Source organism: Plectrocnemia conspersa, unplaced genomic scaffold, assembly GCF_051122295.1.
Source record: "Plectrocnemia conspersa isolate PC_06_02 unplaced genomic scaffold, ASM5112229v1 ptg000002l, whole genome shotgun sequence".
NCBI lineage: Eukaryota > Metazoa > Arthropoda > Insecta > Trichoptera > Polycentropodidae > Plectrocnemia > Plectrocnemia conspersa.
In genome coordinates this window covers 28,568,607-28,587,031 of record NW_028277166.1, presented here as the reverse complement: position 1 = coordinate 28,587,031, position 18,425 = coordinate 28,568,607, and the positions used below count along the sequence as shown (strand labels likewise).

The window sequence follows — 18,425 nt, the reverse complement described above, 5'->3', positions numbered from 1 at the left end:
TTATTACAGGTTTTATCAAATTTCTGGCTCAACATCGAATAAATATTTGCTTTGCAAGTTAATTTTAATTTGGTAAAAACAAATATTTTTTATCTGTATTGCCAATAGAAAAAAAATCCTGTATTGTATTAGGCTTAAAAGGGACAAGTAAGTAAACTATTTAAATTAATTTATTAGTTTATTTCCAAACAACGAAAATATAGAAAAAACATTTAATTTCATTAAAAAGCTTAAAATGAATAATAAACCTGATTTGTAAATGGGTCCTAGAAAAATAAAAATAAAAGTAGTGTGTCCGATGGATATACAGATAAAACGTTAGTTTTAAGATATGATATTTTTTTTTAATTGTAGACTTTTGGTCACTTACTACGAAACATTAACTGATACACAGTAGACTAACTAGCTATTAAGGTATATGGTTCTTTATGTGCCATCTACAATAATAAGACACGAGATTATCAAAAAAAAAAAAATATCAGGACATATATGATATGGCATAAATAGATAATTTCATCATTTTTAGAATATAAATTTGATACATTGCCATACCGATTGTTCACACTACGACGGCAATTGAAGTATTTTTAGTGTATCATTATTTAAAAATATTCTTCTAATCTATTTTAACTTTTGATTCTCAGAAAGAAAGTCATCGAAAAATTATAGTATTCTTGCAACTTATAAAAATACACCACGCTGAGAAATTTATGTAATTTAAAAGTCACTGTCTTTATAAATACATTTCATTACAGCTAAGCCTCTTAATATTATTTTATAATAATATCTTTTAAGTAATGCTTGAATTACAAATCTAGGATCGCTAAATATTAATTAGAACTTACAGTGACGGACTAGCTCAGAGTCCATCGCAAGTCCACCTAAGTCACTTGAGACGATCAATGAATATTTATTGAAATTCGGTCTAAGCTGATAGTTCATTTTGTTTAGTAAGATCACTTTAAATTCATGTAATTTATATAACAAATAATTTTATTTGACAGTTGCAACGTGACAGGGCCAGACAGCGCGACGTGCATGCTGGTAGTGGACCACGTAACACGTGCGCACGCCGGCACCTACACGTGTGGCACTGGCACCACTGCCTTGCAGACGGCCGCGGCTTTGGATCCGACTGCCACTGGAATGCCCGGAATACCCGACACCACAGCGCTCACGTCGCCATCTTCGTATGCGGCTAACGCGTCAGTGGCGGTGCACGTTCTACACGGCAATCTTATAGGTGAGTGTGTAAAAAAAAATAACCGCGGTAACACTGCGCGGCCAAACCAATAAATCAATTCGAATGTGTAGTTTCACGCGTTTAAGTTTAGATTTACAAAAATATTAATCAATTTTTGGATGTTGATGTCTTATAGTGTGACATTTAAATAATTTTAAAAATATGAAAGGACACTAAAAAAAATCATTTCAAATATTTTTGGTTTTGTTCGGGAATTTTTGCTCATATAAGGATGCTGCGTGAGCTAAAAAACGTTTACGTTGTCAACTTATTATAACGCAAGTTAGTTGTCACTATGCATTCTAATTTCTCGATGATTTTAATTTCTCGAGAAATGAGATTTCTTGACTTCACTTCTTAAATTTCTCGATAAAATGCCTTTTACTTTGTGCTGATGTTGGTTTAATCGACAACAAGTCTTCAAATAGGCACTGTAAATTAATTGTTCTATATTATTATTAATTCTTCTTCCAATAAGTCGTAAGATATTGTTTTTCTTATATTACTCTCTGTAAGGCTGAGAACATTTTTGTCTCTAATTGTGGCTCAATGGTAAATTTTTTATTTCATCAATAGATTCTAATGATTTGATAGTGGCGAGAATCCTTAAGAGTTCGTTGAGACATTAAAAAATCTTTAAATAATTTCTTTCACCATTTTACGTATTTCTGCATTTGAAGAATAACTAATGAAGTCATTTTTTCATTTGACAAGTAAAAGATTCTGGATTTTGCAAATATTTAATTAATGACATCAATGTCTGAATTCTTCAATTATATAATTTCTCTTCAACTGCCAATTAAAATTTCAAGTTTAGCTCAAAAGTGTTGTAACATAAATGACAACTGTTGCTACTTTACAAAAACAATATAAAAAAACGTTTTTGGAGTATCGAAAAAAATAGTCTTTTATCGTTACAATCTGTTGATTTCTATGCATATTTTTTTCTTATCAGAGTGAGTTATTTGATCACCAAAGCAAAGATAAGTTGCCAGCCGGTTAGAGTGACATAAAATCGCAAAAAAATTTTAGTCATTTAAATATTTTCGATCTTCCGAGAAAGTATGCATATTTTAAAACATTTGGCACGAGCACCTTTGAAAAGGTTTTTTATCTGAGTGTCTTATTTTATTACTTAACAAAAATAATACGAGTTCGAGTGCTAAAAATAAATATATTTTTGTGATTCGCAGACCCTTAAAGAAGTGTGCATATTATGCATGAATCCGCATTTACTTAGGCAGTGTATTAAAAAAAACAGTGACTGTAAACCTTTTAAAAATAATTATTCAAATTTAATTTAATATATTAAAAAGCTTTATTAAACAAGAATTTTATTTCATTTAATTTTTCTTGAGTTATTCTCGAGAAATTAATCTCTAAAATAAACACTAGTTGTCAGTATCGAGTGGCGGTGTCAAATGCGTCAAGATCTGAAATAACTCACCCAAAGTTAATATTACAAAATTAATACGAGATCAGACACAGATGACAAAATAGTTGACATTATGTATGAAATTTATATTTTTAATTGAGGTTGAACGAAAGAATCATTTGTAAAAGTGTTTAAATATGGTTATACGATAGCAGAATTATTGTGCAAAGTTGTGCACACAAAAATTTCACACAACAAAAGTTTTAAAAACATAGGTGATTGATTGTCAAATACAATTTATTTATAATTCCAACTGCTTAATATATTTCCTTATTTTTAACTATAAATTTGTTTAATTACAGAAAATATAAGAGCATATTTATAGAAAATGTAAGAGTATGTTTGCGCAGTAATCACCGTATCGAGTGTACAAATTAGATAGCATAGTAAATTAAGGTTATTTATTTTCTTTAATTTATATTAAACAATATTAAAAACAGCTTCACAAGAGTTTAAATATTTTATTTTTACAATTAAATAATAAAAATATTATTGAACAAAATCAAAACGAATCAAAAATAATACATAAAACCTAAAAAGTAGAGCGTCCGTATTTATACACACTCGCTAGCTGTGGTACCTCACGATAGTGAAGGACTGACAGTTCATATTTGTTAAAACATATCAAATATTTACTTCTAAAAAAAACTTTTTATTTTGTATCTCAGCAAAACGGCTATTCTTACATTTATAAGAACATATATTTTAGCGCAGAACTCTAAAAATTGCGTTAGAACTTCTCCAAAACTAAGCCAGCATAGCGTGTCATGTTATTTATCTCTTCAATAAACTCGCAGAATTGGTGATGATTGGGCACGTGTGACATGATCAAGTTGCCAGTTAATACGATAGACACGTATTTTGTACATAAGTGAAATATGCAATGTTTTGAACTAATTTCTATTTGTATATTCAATACAAATTTAATTTAATTGCTTTTAATCATTGATCGACAGACAGATCCTCCGACAAACCAAACACAAAAAATGTAATTTTTTAAGCCCAAAACTCAATCAAGGAAACTCAGTTTTTAATATTAAAATATAAATATATAATTTTAGCTTACGTGTATTATTTCACACCGCTTATACTCAGTAATATATTTTAACAGTAATTAAAAAAATGTAATAAGGAAATTAATTTTAATTTTACTGGTTTTGTAAAAGTATATGAAATTGTTAAACAATGGCTTTTACTTTTAATCTATTGTGCTGGTAAAAAAATATTTAATGCAAGTAAACTATGATGCTTTTCCAGTCTCAGCAGCTAAATAGATGATGTGTATAATGAAATCTTGTACAGAATTGTTAATTTTCAATTCACAACGTTCGCTTTTGATTCGCGTTTTAAGCTTGACTGTGCATAAGGAAGAAAATCATAAGACGTCGTTCGCAGTGCGCGCACTAGCACTTAAATAGTTTATGCCTTCGATGCATCCAACTGCAAATTATACTCAAGCCCAGTCTAGAAAAGAGAAACTAGCAGTGTATTATGCTTCAGTTATTATAAAATACACACACCGTCTTCGAAAGCCAGCATCAATAAATGCAAATGTCATATATGCCGTATAAACAGGTCATCGAATCTCTCAGTGCATAATAATGGCTTAAATGCTTGTTATTTTCCGTTCTTATGCACACTATTACGGTAGCGTATATATTGCCAATTATCCGCAGTATTATCCGTAGACAACGATAGTAATATTTTTGTATACCTATTGTATGATCGAAAATCCAGAAATTGATTTAATTTGCAATTCGAATGACAAAATTTAAATTTATTTTTAATTTTTAATATCCCAAAATAATATTGAATTACCTTTAGTTTATAATTTGACTACACCACATTTAAAAGACTTACAATAAAACGTAAGGTAAGAATTTTTAAAATAAATAAATTAAAATAATAATATAAAATTAAATTAACATAGGACTCAATATATTACAGCGAAAAAAAAATATTAAAAAAAAATATTTATTAAACTCTAGTCGGTGTTTTGCATATTGTTATATGCAAGTTTTTGTTGCCGCGGGGCTTGGCGCTCCCGCCCACTTCCTCAGGTCGTGTGTAAGCCCTTACCTATCGGCTCATTAGCGACCCTTACTTACGCACAATTGCTTCCCATCAGTGACGATGATCCACTGCCAAATCTCAACCTAAGCCGTCCACGGTGGACTAAACGTATCTAAAAATGTATAATGATCTACTAGCTATAAATAGTAAACAAGGACATCCTTATGTGTATTTATTCATATTATTATAATACAACCATTATGCAAAATCTGTGTTTGAATATCGCGTATGAATTCTTGATGGAGGAAATCCGCGCTGGCTACTTCTTGCAGAGGCTCCGGTAGAATAAATTACTGAAAGTTTTGTCGCCGAAAGCTCCAGTCAAGAATGCACCGAAAGCTCTGAAAGTTGCAATGTATTACAAGTGCATGTCAAACTCGGCTTCCTTTCGCCAGCCGTATACTGTATTAAGCCGATTTCAATAAATTTGCATACTTTTTATTCGAGTTACTGAAACTGCAGCGAGCTTTTCCACCCGAGAAGGTATCCGTGAGCGGTCTAATTGCTTTTTCGATGTAAATTCGATCGGAATATTTCAAAACTGATGTCGTTAGACTTTTACAGTTGATTACATTAACCCCACAGACGATTACATCTATTTGCATAGGAACACATTTACATTTTTATATTAAATAAATATCAGATACTCAAATATAAAACACATTCTTTAACAAAGTTAAAAATTTTATAATTGGGAGAATAAAAAAAACTGTATTATAAAGGTCAAAAGTATGCTAAATACTATATTTAATTAAAACTCATTTTCTATTGATTTCCTTAAACCTTTTTCTCTATTCTCATTTAATGTCATTTTAAGTTATTGGGTGACTAATGTCCTCAGCCGAGATATTTTTAAGACAATTTTTTCGTCAATGGTAATAAAGCTACGACCGTTATTTGATCATTAAATTTCTTTATATTTAACTGTTGTATATTAAACAGAGCTGCGTTTCGGTCTGCTAGAATATGATGCAATTAACTGATTTCAATCAATTGAAAGAAAGCACACCTTTACGTCACGTTAATCAGAAAACACGTTTTATTTCTCGCTCGCTAAAACGGAGTAATTAGTAAGCAGCAAAGCAGAAACTCTCCGTTTAATTAATTTATTCACTTATTCGTTTGATTATATTATTCTCAAACGATTTCGCAGGCGAAAATTATTTAGCAGTGCCGGTGTTGTGAACGAAAGTAATTGGCGTTAATATAAACCGAGAAGGAAGTCAAAAATTATTAGAAGCTGCGAGAAGTAATTCCGGTGACCGTCGTAAAGTTTGGCCCAAATTAAAATATTCGGCTCAATTAAACCCTAATTGATCGGGCGTTCATCACGCCGTTTTCCCCAGCTTTAACTGCCCCCTTTTTAGGCCTTTCTCAGTCGCAAGGCTGAGCTTTTATACAATCCGAAGCTTTTGTAGCGGACGCTCTACGAAAAGTCAGTCGTTACTCGTAAAGTCGAGTTTGGAGTACGTTTAATTGTTGCCCATTACTCAACCTCAATTGGGATTGTTTTTATGGGGTTTATATGAGTGTTATACTTGTTGGTATATACATATTTACTTCTTACCAGCAAGACATAAGAAAATAATTGCATTTGACTATAAAAATATAAAAAAATCATATATATTTATATTTTAATTACTAATTTGCTATAATTTTTTATAGGGGTTGCTGTGCTACCCAACACTGGGAAATCTATCGGGGCCAAAGGGGGGAGTAACATATCTGTACAGGAATTAATATTAGGGTGAGTATATATTGACAACAATTTAAACTCTTTTTTGGATATTTAATTATAAAAATATTTTTACATATATTTACTGTTAAACATATTATATCTACATATAGTGATTTTAAATTGCTTTACAGCATTAGATTATTTTTGTGATTTAATGGTACCTTTAAAAATTAATTTTGCTATTTTTCTGTAATAATAACCATTTAAAATATTTATATTATTTTACTATTAACATGTCAAAAATTTCAATTTGTATTTCAATATCAAAATGTACTTAATATTTTTGTTGTGGGTTAATTTCTCAGAATAATATAGTCTCTCGAGTCTTTTTCAAGCTTTTTATCAAAACTAAATACGCTTCAATTATATATCTAATATTTATGTACGACTTTTTTTAATAAACTCTCATAATATTTTTAAATAATCTTCTTTATCAAGTTTTGTTATTTTTCACTTTCTCGTAAAAACATTACTGCGTTCACGTTGGATAGTCTACTTTAATCTTAAAAATAGATTATTAAATATCGATCGCTTCTGTGTTTATATTCAAAACCGATAGTGATTGAAAAAAGGGGATGAAAGAATAACCAATTTCATTACGGATCGATTTAATGCGAGCAGACACCTTAAGGAATAGAAAGGGCTTATTTAAGGATCAGCAGCACCCGTTCGTCCCTTTTCTGTTTCTAATAACAACAGTATGCTGTATTAAAATTTTATTACATTAGAAAAAAAAATTCTTAAACTCTGCCATTTACAGATTTAATAACCATATATTTTATTATATTGTGTTTGCCAATATAAATTATTATGTATTCTTCTCAATTCTATTATCTTTAAAAATGTAAGACACGAAAATTAATATTACAATTAAAATTTATTTTAGTAAATATTTTAGCACATATTTTTTTTCGCTAAAATATGTACTTACTTTGTGTAAATATTCGACAGTTCCTTTTTCACAAATTCGTTTACATATGATATTGATTCAAATTATAATTTTTTTTTTATTATTATTCTTATAATTTTACATTATTTTTTTTATATAATATTTTCTTTCATTAATCTGCCTCTAAATATTTTTAAAATATATTTATAATAATTTTACAATTTCCAGAATATTTATAATTATTTTACATACTATGACATTTATGATATAATCCATCTATGACCTTTTAATTTTTAATATCAGAGTCAAATTTCTTATGTAAAACTTCAAAAATATAACAAATATCTTTAATACCTGATTTGTTAATATTAATAATAAATTATCTGTGAGTGCTTCTGTATATATTTTGTAGTAAAAAATTACTAGGATGTTTAATTTAAGCAAATTATTAGAGAAAGGCAACGCATGAACTTGTTTTGGAACAAAAAATCTGACTAAAAAGACAATGCTACGTAAACACAGTGATAAAGGTTAAGATTAACTACAGTAGTATAAGTCAGTATATAACTTAATACATTATATTCAACTATTGTATTTATCTAGGAGATATAAATTATTGATTAATATATTGTACGGCATACATATTATCTAGATAAGTCCTGGTAAAAACTAATTCAAAGATAAATGTTGTCTTTATTTTATTACAGCTGGTATGCTTTAAAAATGCAGAACTATATCATACACCCACTTTTTGTTTTTAACTGATTGTTAAAAACAGTGACTTCTTAACATAATATGATATGATTTATGTATTATTTAATAACATTATTTTATTTTATTAAAGTTGTATGAATTTGTTAATACAATGTATAAAATATTATGTAACATTACATTACATACATATATTATATTAAAATATTACAATCATGATTCATATAAGTACCTGCACATAAGGAAATATATAAAATATCTATTTTTATTTCCTACAATTTTTTTATGAATTATGCTGAGATATGATTTCCTCTAGTTGCATCGACAAGTAAGCTTAAAAAAAACAGTTTTTCAAGCTGCTTGTGTGGAGTAATAATTTGCCACTAAATTACCAATGAGAATAAGATTTGAACAATCTACGGATAGTAGTGATTTGTTTTTTATTTAGTTACAGTTCTAAGCACTATTCTCATCTAGCCATTATTGGTTTGATTTTTTTTATGTATTTTGTTTATATATATTATTTTTCAAAACAGAATGCATTAAATAAAATATGTTACGTTTTGCATTCGAAAATAACAAATATATATATCTACTTTTATAAGCAAAACAAATCAACGATATTTAGATTAAATAGCTTTAAAAACTTTTATTTACGATATTTTTTATTAATAATTTTATCTATTTATAAAAATACAAATAAAAGTTTTTTGTAGTACACACACTACTAAAAATAGAATACTCACATATTTTAATTACATACTGACAATTCAACTCATGTAACTTTTCTCTACACATTTCATTGTATAACCTTACGCTTTGTACTTTTGCAGGATAAGTGTGGCACTGTTCATCCAAAGCCGGTAACCAAAAAGAGAAGTTAACCAACCACTTTGATAAAGTCGGGTTAATGTTTTGAAACACAAGGAAGACTTCCGGGCAGGATCTACTTTTCGAACGAGAATCGCTCTTGGTGCTCCTGGATATATATAAAACACTATGTGATGTTGTATAAAAAAGCGAACCCGCATTTGTAAATATTTTTCAATAATGTAACATATTTATACAAAAAATATATAAATATAAATATTTATGAAGTAAATTTCATAACGCTCCGCAAGAGCGAAGTGTTGTAATTCGAACATTATAAATTGTATATTGATAAAATATGATACTATGAAATCTAATAAAAAAATGTATTATATTATATAATTATTGCAGCAATATATAAAGTGTATATATTGTTGAAAACTTGCGAGATTTTTTTTATTGAAATAAATGAATATTTTTAAAGTATAACTCATAGTTTTAATAATTAATAACTTCGTAAAGCTCTGAGTCATCTTTTGGTTATTAGACTTAAAATATTTAATAATTTAAATAATTTTAAAAATATTTAATTTAATTATCAGGTAAGTTAATATAATTCTTTTTTACACAAATCATTTTTGCTTATTGAGAAAAAAATACAGTGCCTCCATATCTGATTTGTATATTACAATAAAAAAAAATTTGCTATTTGTAATTATATAAATTTTTTTATAAAGCAGTCGATATATCTTTATCTTTTTTCTAGAAAAAAAGAATATCATAAACATCCAGCCCTGCCTTAATCCCCAGATTATAGCCGCTTGTATCGACTTTTATGGGTGGTGGTTTGGGTGCGGGTTTTAATACCGGTACGTCAGCACACCATAAGTTCCATTATCTGATGGAATCGTCGAAGCTGCAGATAAAGACGCCGCTTGAACGACGCTAAATGAGTGTAACGTATTAAAAGAAATGGCTAGAGAGAGAGAGAGAGAATTACCGGAATGAAAAAGGTGCTAAGAGACGTGACCCGGAGTCTGCTTCTCGTATCTGATCTTGGCCGAGCACTTTTTGCGCTTCATGGCCGGTGCCCAGATTACACATTGAGATTTGCATGCGATATGATTGTTAGGCTTAAACATCTACTGTGTGTGTATCTACTCTTAGATAATTTTGCATAAATATTCTGCAGAATATAAATGAGGCATACGGCTAGTTCAAGCTCTGGTAAATGGTTATAATACGTGTTTTTTTCCATTTTTAGTATGAGAACAAATATTGCTCATTATTCACTGATCTTTATTCATAATACATCTCATACTCATGACTAAGTATATTCTTTTTTTTTATCTTTTAAACAATTAATTCATGGTTAACTGCATTACAATAACAAAAGCCAATCATCAATCAAAGAGGCTAAGGGCCGATGGCAAAAAGGAAAACATCTCAGAAGTAAAGTAACTAAAATTAAATTTAAATTAAGGCTTCTTAAATAAATGTAAAAACATTTTAGTCATTGTCCCAAAGTCTATTTGTGTTCTTTATAAAATGACAAGTAAATATACATTTTGACAATATTTTTGTGCAGAACCTTGACGGTGCACGCTATTATTCTTAAAATAAAAAAGTTATATGTTATTTTCATACTCACAGTAATCTGTTCTCTTTTATCTTCCTCCAACATCAAAAACCAAGGCTTTCGATGATGGCCCCGTTATAGAAAACTTTACTCCGCAGATGGCTTAGCACCGGGGCTTCGCCCTTGCTTGGTCAGACTCAGACACAAGGCATTCTCTTGAGCCTAGTTCATGAAGGAATGCTTCCTTAGAATGCCAACTAGGAATCAGCAGTACCTCGATGTCCAGAAAATACGCAACATCAGAGCGCAAACAAAACCAACCGCCTAAGATGCAATGTGAAATTTTTCAATGCTTATAAATAAAAAATAAATTGTATTTATTCATAAAAAAAAGTTTGTTTTAATTTTTTTTGCATACTTGTTATTATATTTAGAATCACTTATAGTAAGACTCGTGTTTTAGTTATTTTAAAGATTTAAATTTAATTTTACATTTTGTTCATTTCAAGGTCGGAATAGAACGACGGTTCTAGCCACTGCAGCAAACTCAAAATTATATTTGAGAAAATTATATTAAGTGACACTTATTAAATTATTAATCACTGATTCCTAGACTATAAAGTCCAACAATTTTAAAACTTTTATTATGATATACTTACCCAAATTGTACAAATTTAACTTGCTGTAACGCATTGGGCCTGTTAGGTTACAACCAAAGATTATTCTAAAAATATGATGTTAATCAAATTTATTTATTTCGAAAATATTTTTTTTAGCTTAGTGCTTAAGTGTTATTTATAAAACTTAACACAGCTATTGGATCTTAATTTAAATATATTTGAAAATTTTAGCTTTAAATTCGACAAGGTTAAGTGCTTTAACCCATTGAGAAGTATCGCCGTACATGTACGGTGGTCGATGTTTTACTGTCTTAAGATATCCCAAATAATTAAATATTTATATATATAACTAAGTAAATATTGAAAAAAAAACAATATATAAAAAATAATTAAACAAAATTATTTCTATAAAAAATATTAGCAATAAATTAAAGTGTACGAAATTAATTGACATATCGAAAAAAAATTTATATTAATTTTATATAAAAAAATTTAAAGACTATATAGATATAAAATATTCCACATTAGCTAAAAAATATATATTAAAATGTAATAAGAGAAAATTAGTGAAATAAATCAAACTAATAAAACGTTGAGAATCACTGATTTTTTTATATATATATTTTAAATGTAATAAAAAATAATAAATTAATACCAAACAAAATAATTATGAAAACTTTCAAGTATATACTAATCAATTAACTTCATACTCAAAGGCTTAAAGAAAAAAGTCCAATTTGACTCGCGACCCAAAATGTTAAACCTTTCATGGCTATGCCTTAATTGCAACAAATGGCAATGTGACACTAGCATTTGGTTCATTGTTCGCAATGACCATTATCAAAGGTTCAAACGGCAGAGGCGATTGTGAGAGAAGCTGCCGTTGATCCAAATTATGGGAGCGCTAAAAATCTTATTCAATTACACCTAAAGCGTTGCCAAAATGAAAGTAGAAATTAAAAGTATACAACAGTCACTTAAATATAAGCCATTTTTAACAATAAATAAGTATATTTAAAAAATATTTGGATTGATAAATTACTTAAGAAAAATTAGGTAAAAAAACTGCTGAAAAATCACAACTATTGAACCATATAAAGCATACCAAATAAAATAATGCTCTCTTTTATATTTAAAGCAACATATTTTTATAATATTTTTTTATATAAGTATGACTATTTAAACTACTTGTAACATAACACAATATTACATCATTTTAATTTACATGCAACTATTTTCATAACGATTGCGTCAATTTGACATTTTTCCATCGGTAAATTTCAATTTCCGCTGATGCGGTTATTTTTGAACTGTAAAAATTCGTGATATGTACATTATAGCACAATTTATAGCCAACTGTCCATTTTGTAAATTAACGTTGTTTAGCGAAAAACGTCGATGTGAAATATGTAATTAAACAGATTATGCAACACGCAATTGAAGCGTGTAAATAATACACGATCTAAGTGACATAACAAATAGAAATATAATAAAAACTACACAGCACTCATAAATATTTTAATTGATTTTAATTAATATTTCATTACTTATATTGACATCATCCCATTATTTTTTAATATAATGTAATCTAATAGCGAACAAATAATATTAAAATAAAATTATCAAGTTTTTTATTTGTTAATAAATTTTACTAATCTAGATTATTAGGCTTATTATTTATAGAGAATAAGTTATTTTTAATTTGAAGATTTTTAAAATTTTTTAATAATTTTCACACTTATTTCGGCGAGTCGTCAAATTTGTAATACAATTGTAACATATAAAACAAATCATATAAACTGCATAATGAGTCCTTTACTTAATGACGCACGATATTTGCGCGCGTGAATCGTTCGTAAGTTACAAATCATCAGCGGATCATATTATAAGCTTCTTGTATCACTATGATCTATATATTTTAATTGGTATATATACCCGGATTACATGGCTATTCAAAAAAAAATAAACTAGCGCTTAGAACCATATAACTTTTACCCTTCAATTGTTATCAATTACAGAAAAAAGAGAGAGAAAAACTAGACATTATTGTTCCATCGTATTAAATTATAGTGCACGAAAGGCTGGCTCGAGAGCTAGCCTATTTTGTCTTGGCTTTTGTGTAAGGCTCTTGCAAAAGTTTTAAAAGACTGAAAATCTGATAATACCGCCGGACAAAGCTTTGCCTTTGCACAAAAGTCTTTTCAAGTAAAAAATTCTATCTGCCACGACTTCAATGGGACATATCGATGCGGAATTCTCTTAATTATTCTTAATTAAATGTTTTATTATGTACATTATAATGCTTGAAACATAGATAGATTGCTGGTAGTAAGGAGTGAACATATCTTTGTGAAAATGTAAATTTCAGCATAATTTTCGTATTTGTATTCCGCTAATGGCTGTTTCGCGATATGGGAATAACGAACCAAATCAATACATAGCATTGTTGAATTTAAGTGTTATTACTTCCTATATAAGTAAATTATGTATGGTTATAAATAAATAATTATTGATTAAAGCAGGATAAAAAATAAAGACATCATATAACCATCCACTAAAATCAAGAAATTGGCCACAAATTATGGCTTTGAATAGCCGGTGAATAAAGAACCAATAACTAAGCCTCTGATTTTTTAATATTGTGTAGATAATGTGAAATCTAAAGTGATTTATTTTAATCAGTAGTCGTATCCACAACATGCAAACGATTCACGCGCGCAAATATTTTTGATTTATTGGTTTTTACAAAACATTTTTTTTTTTATAAAAGCAAATGTACTTTATTTGATTTCATAAACGCATCTAAATGTGATATGTGATACATTTGTCTCAAAGATAAAATATATTAGTAACACGTGTATAGTTACAAGTCTGAAGCTGGAAAGTTTCAAGTTGAACGCCGATGGTATTTGAGAATGACGGTTATCTGAAGTGGAACACTGCTTTTAGATTACTCACAATGGTGCACACGTCAATAAGGGACTCTCTAGTATATTCTTTCGTAAAACCTCTCACCCGGCGCAGATTGCATCAATTTTGCGAAATTCGATGCACTGAAACACGAGAGCCGCTTCGAGTGCTTCCAGATCCATTGCATTCAAGTCTAGTGGTGAAACTCGATTTGTTCGTACATTTTTGTGTTAGGGTATTGTGTTCGATGATTGGCAACGTATTTTTATCGACAAAAACAACAAAATAATAGGCTATTGCTATTTTTTAAATGAATAAAAAATATATCAGTTAATTTTTATTTATTTAGTCGAACTGGCTCCATAAAAATGCTAATATTAGTTAGAAAATATGTTTTTATATTCAATGGGATACTACATGCCATTATTATTAATATGCGTTTTATAAATATATTTTATACACACTCGTTTAGAACAAGAGTCACGAGAAGAAAAAAAAACCTCGAGCCTCTCACTTTTTCATATCAACATTTTTGTTTTAAAACAAGCCCTCGGAGAAATCAGTTTCTATAAAGATTATAAAGAAAGTCGTCGTCGACAATACCCAAGAGATGATTTAACTTGATAATACGCCTTGTGTCACTACAATATTATATTATACGGAAAAATTCTTTATACAAGAGTATATAACATAATGTGGAAAAAATAAGCATCGGATGAAGGTCGGTAAAAAAATATCACATTTAAAGCGAAGGCTCTTGTAAAAATATTTCTATAACGTTCACAACGTTTTTGTTGATTTCTGACAAGAATAGAAAGGCGTAGACATAAATCGAATATATATACGATGTTAAAGATTGGTATACCATAAAATATCGTTAATCTGTAACAAGAATATATGTTTCGATTCATAAAGAATATGGCATATATTTGAACGGTATCAAAAGGAAATTCTTTAACGCCGATTTTTTTATTATCGCTCCCAGATGAAATCTTATCACTAATATGTATCTTTTAAGATGATAATATATGAGGCAGTGGTTGTAGTCACATTTATTACTTTTATAAAAACTTTAGTGAAATGTGATTTAGAAATAAAATATATGGTATATGTAAAAAACTACATAATACTTAAAAACATTATATAGATATAATCAGATCATATAAAATTTCTGCTAGGTAATATTAATAATTTTACTTAAAAGTTTTCAAGGGTCTTAAATATTTATATAGTAAGCCAAATAACACTTTTTTTTAATATTATATTTTAACCCATAATTCTAAAGTTTTTTAGTTTTTTATTGTTAGGTCTAATTTTATAGCTCAATAATAGTAATTTTTTTAATAAATATTTATGATGAAAAAAATTATATTTTATATAATTAATATAATTTCGAATACGCTTTTAAGTATAAATTAATTATTTGACAATATTATTATTATTAATTATTATTTATTTATTAAAATTATAACCATCGTGACCTGACAGGCAAACCTAATGCGTCACGATAGTCAAAAGTACTAATACATCATAATACATACAAATATAAATAAGACAAAACAACAGACACAAATCACCTCAACAGGTGTGCATTGTCCCATACGAATTGAACCAAAACTTCATAAGTGCAAGAGAAAATGTCAATATTACTATGGACAGAATTGAGCAGATAAATAGCCTTGGCCAGAGAAGAGTTGGCAAGTGCTCCAGTTCTACACCTAACAGGCAAGAATAGTGGACGCGACCGAGAACTATATCCACCTTCAGGAGCCCACATTTGAAGCTGCTCGAGCACTGAAGGATTGTCTACGATGCCCTTGAGCAATTTCCAGAAGTGTTTAATTACATAAACACTTCTGCGAGTCGACAAAGAAACGTATCCCAGGGCTCCCAAAATAAAAGCACTGGGAAACAAGAACGGATAATACCCGTATTCCTTCAAGTATAAATATCGAAGAAATTTACGTTGTACTTTTTCCAGCTTCAATTCATTACATTGATTCATTACGCCTGGGATCCAAATGATGGAGCTACTTTCTAGTATGCTGCGGACTAGAGTATCATAAAGAGTGCGCAATACTAAAGTATTCCTGAAGTAACGCGCATTTCTCAAGATAAAACCGAGCATTTTTAAGGATTTGCTATGAGTCTCTGCAATGTGCTGGCTAAATTTCCAACGTTCTTCGAAAGTCACTCCTAAATCCTTAGTTGAAGAAAACCTTTCCAGAAAATATCCGCCTAGATGGTATGAATATTTTGCCGGCGTTAACGACCTTGAAAATGAAATTGTGTGACATTTCTTTACACTGAAAGGCAATTGGTTATAGCAAGCCCATTTCCATATAGAGTTGAGATCCTCCTGTAGGTCGAGGGAATCAGAAATCGAATGCATTTTCTTGTAAATTTTCAAGTCATCTGCATATAATAAAAAATCTGAATGCTCTATTGCTGTTTCTATGTCATTAATGAACAATAAAAATATAATTATAATCTCTCAAGATTTAACATTATAAAAATATAATATTAATTTTTTATATCATAAGTTCACGGTTACTTAGAAAACATATTTTTTTTACTTTAATAATAATCAAGTTATTAATAAAGAATATTTTCTAAGATCTCAATATGAGGAATTTAATTCTTTAATAATTATAATAACGATAAATAAAATGGTTATATAGTAATATTTTAATATTAGCTATTTGATATATTTAGGATTTAATTTATCTATAAATATGTTTTTTATATAAAAATTTATTATATATATATATATATATATATATATATATATATATATATATTTAATTTAAAATTTATATTATTAATATACTTAATTATATGTTTGATTTTTTATTTCATTGTAAATACTTTGATAACAATATTTTTATTTATTTTAATATATCTTTACAAATTAGTTTTCTGCACGATAATTTTTTTTTAATTTGCTAGTGTTAGAATATTTATAAAATGTGTTTATTATTTCACTGTATTAAGTTATTTTTCTTTGGACAAAAAACCTAATACAATAAAAAATATTGTTGAAAAAAAATAGAGACAGAACTGACCGTTAAATAAAGGTTAGAATAATTATTAATTTATTTATATTTTACCTGTTTATATATCATACATTGTTAAAATAGTTTTTTTTTATTTTCGAACGAAACAATGCATATGTATGTATGTAACCATACAATGGAACATGTATGGTTTAAGATTGTTCTGTTTCTGATAAAAAATCGATCACAGGTTATACTTGCAAAATACCAAATTAAACGACACACATAAACGTCGGAAAGTTTGCAATCAATTTCCCTTTTTGCTCGTACATTCGTTCACGCCGTGTCGAGTCTCAAACAATTTTCACGCAGCTGTCGGGAAAATTTTCGGCAAAAATTCCTCCCTATCCGTAAAAGTTTTCTTGCCGGAAAACACCGCGTTACGTTAATCTCATAAGCTCAATTGCGTGCTCGAATTTAATTTATCGATTTCCGCCTGAACCGGACGTTGATATTATTTTTTTCCGTTGATAACATCTGGTCGGAAATGAATACTAATTAATACTACGTTCCTTTATGTAAATACCAAAATAATATATATTAAATAATACATGTGTTGAAATAGCGACAGGTTTTGCATGCGATAGAAAGCACATAAATAGGGTTGAACGTAATAAGATGGGGTACTTACGGTTTAAAGGGCTGTAAAACATTGATGTTCATTGGAATATTTAAAACCACATAAAAATAAAATTCTATTCATCCCATTCTCATTATTATACACCTGCGGTGTAAGTGCTGTAATAATTTATAAATTGTTTCTTAAATAATATGATGTAAAAAAGATAAAATATAATATTTTATATTTGTTGAACCAACATTTTAGTATGGCGATTGTGAAATTAAAGTTTTAGGTTTTATTTAATCACAAAATGACACTAAATAATGTCAAAGACTAAAATTAATAAATAATTCAAATAATTTATAGACATAGTTTAATTTTTAAATCCCGAAAATTCAAGAAAATAATATGTAAAACCAATTATTTAGACAAGCAAAACTCTAGTCGGTTGTTGTTCGAAATATTTTGCCGCCGGCCGACTTTCAAATTCTGAACGACAATACAAATATAACGAACAGCTTATATGTATTTATATATATAAGGCTTTTTGAGTTATGCCTATAGTAAAAAACACACAAAACAAGATATGAAGTACCTAAAAACTGCATTGTTGAATAAACAGCAAAAAATATTAATGGCTATCGAAAACATTAAATTAATAAAGAAACAATTTCAGTGGTTTTAGTATTACAGTTGTAGCGATCAATTCATAATAATACTAGTCAAGAGACACGTCGCACGCGCGTCTGAACCACGCACAAGTAGTGCTCGTGGACATAGCAGCCGACGAGAAGTTCGT

At 28.6% G+C, this 18,425-nt stretch overlaps 1 protein-coding gene across 1 annotated transcript in view; it reads left to right on the top strand.

Annotated features, from left to right (window-relative positions):
* LOC148238253 (uncharacterized) overlaps positions 1-9,385 on the top strand; it is a 115,236-nt gene extending 105,851 nt beyond the window's left edge. Inside the window, exons 7-9 of the mRNA XM_088206082.1 lie at positions 1,005-1,243; positions 6,417-6,498; positions 8,923-9,385. Of these exons, the coding sequence (XP_088062208.1) occupies positions 1,005-1,243; positions 6,417-6,498; positions 8,923-8,956 (355 nt within the window). The 3' untranslated portion in view covers positions 8,957-9,385. The remainder of the gene's footprint in view (positions 1-1,004; positions 1,244-6,416; positions 6,499-8,922) is intronic.
* Positions 9,386-18,425: the final 9,040 nt, after the last annotated feature.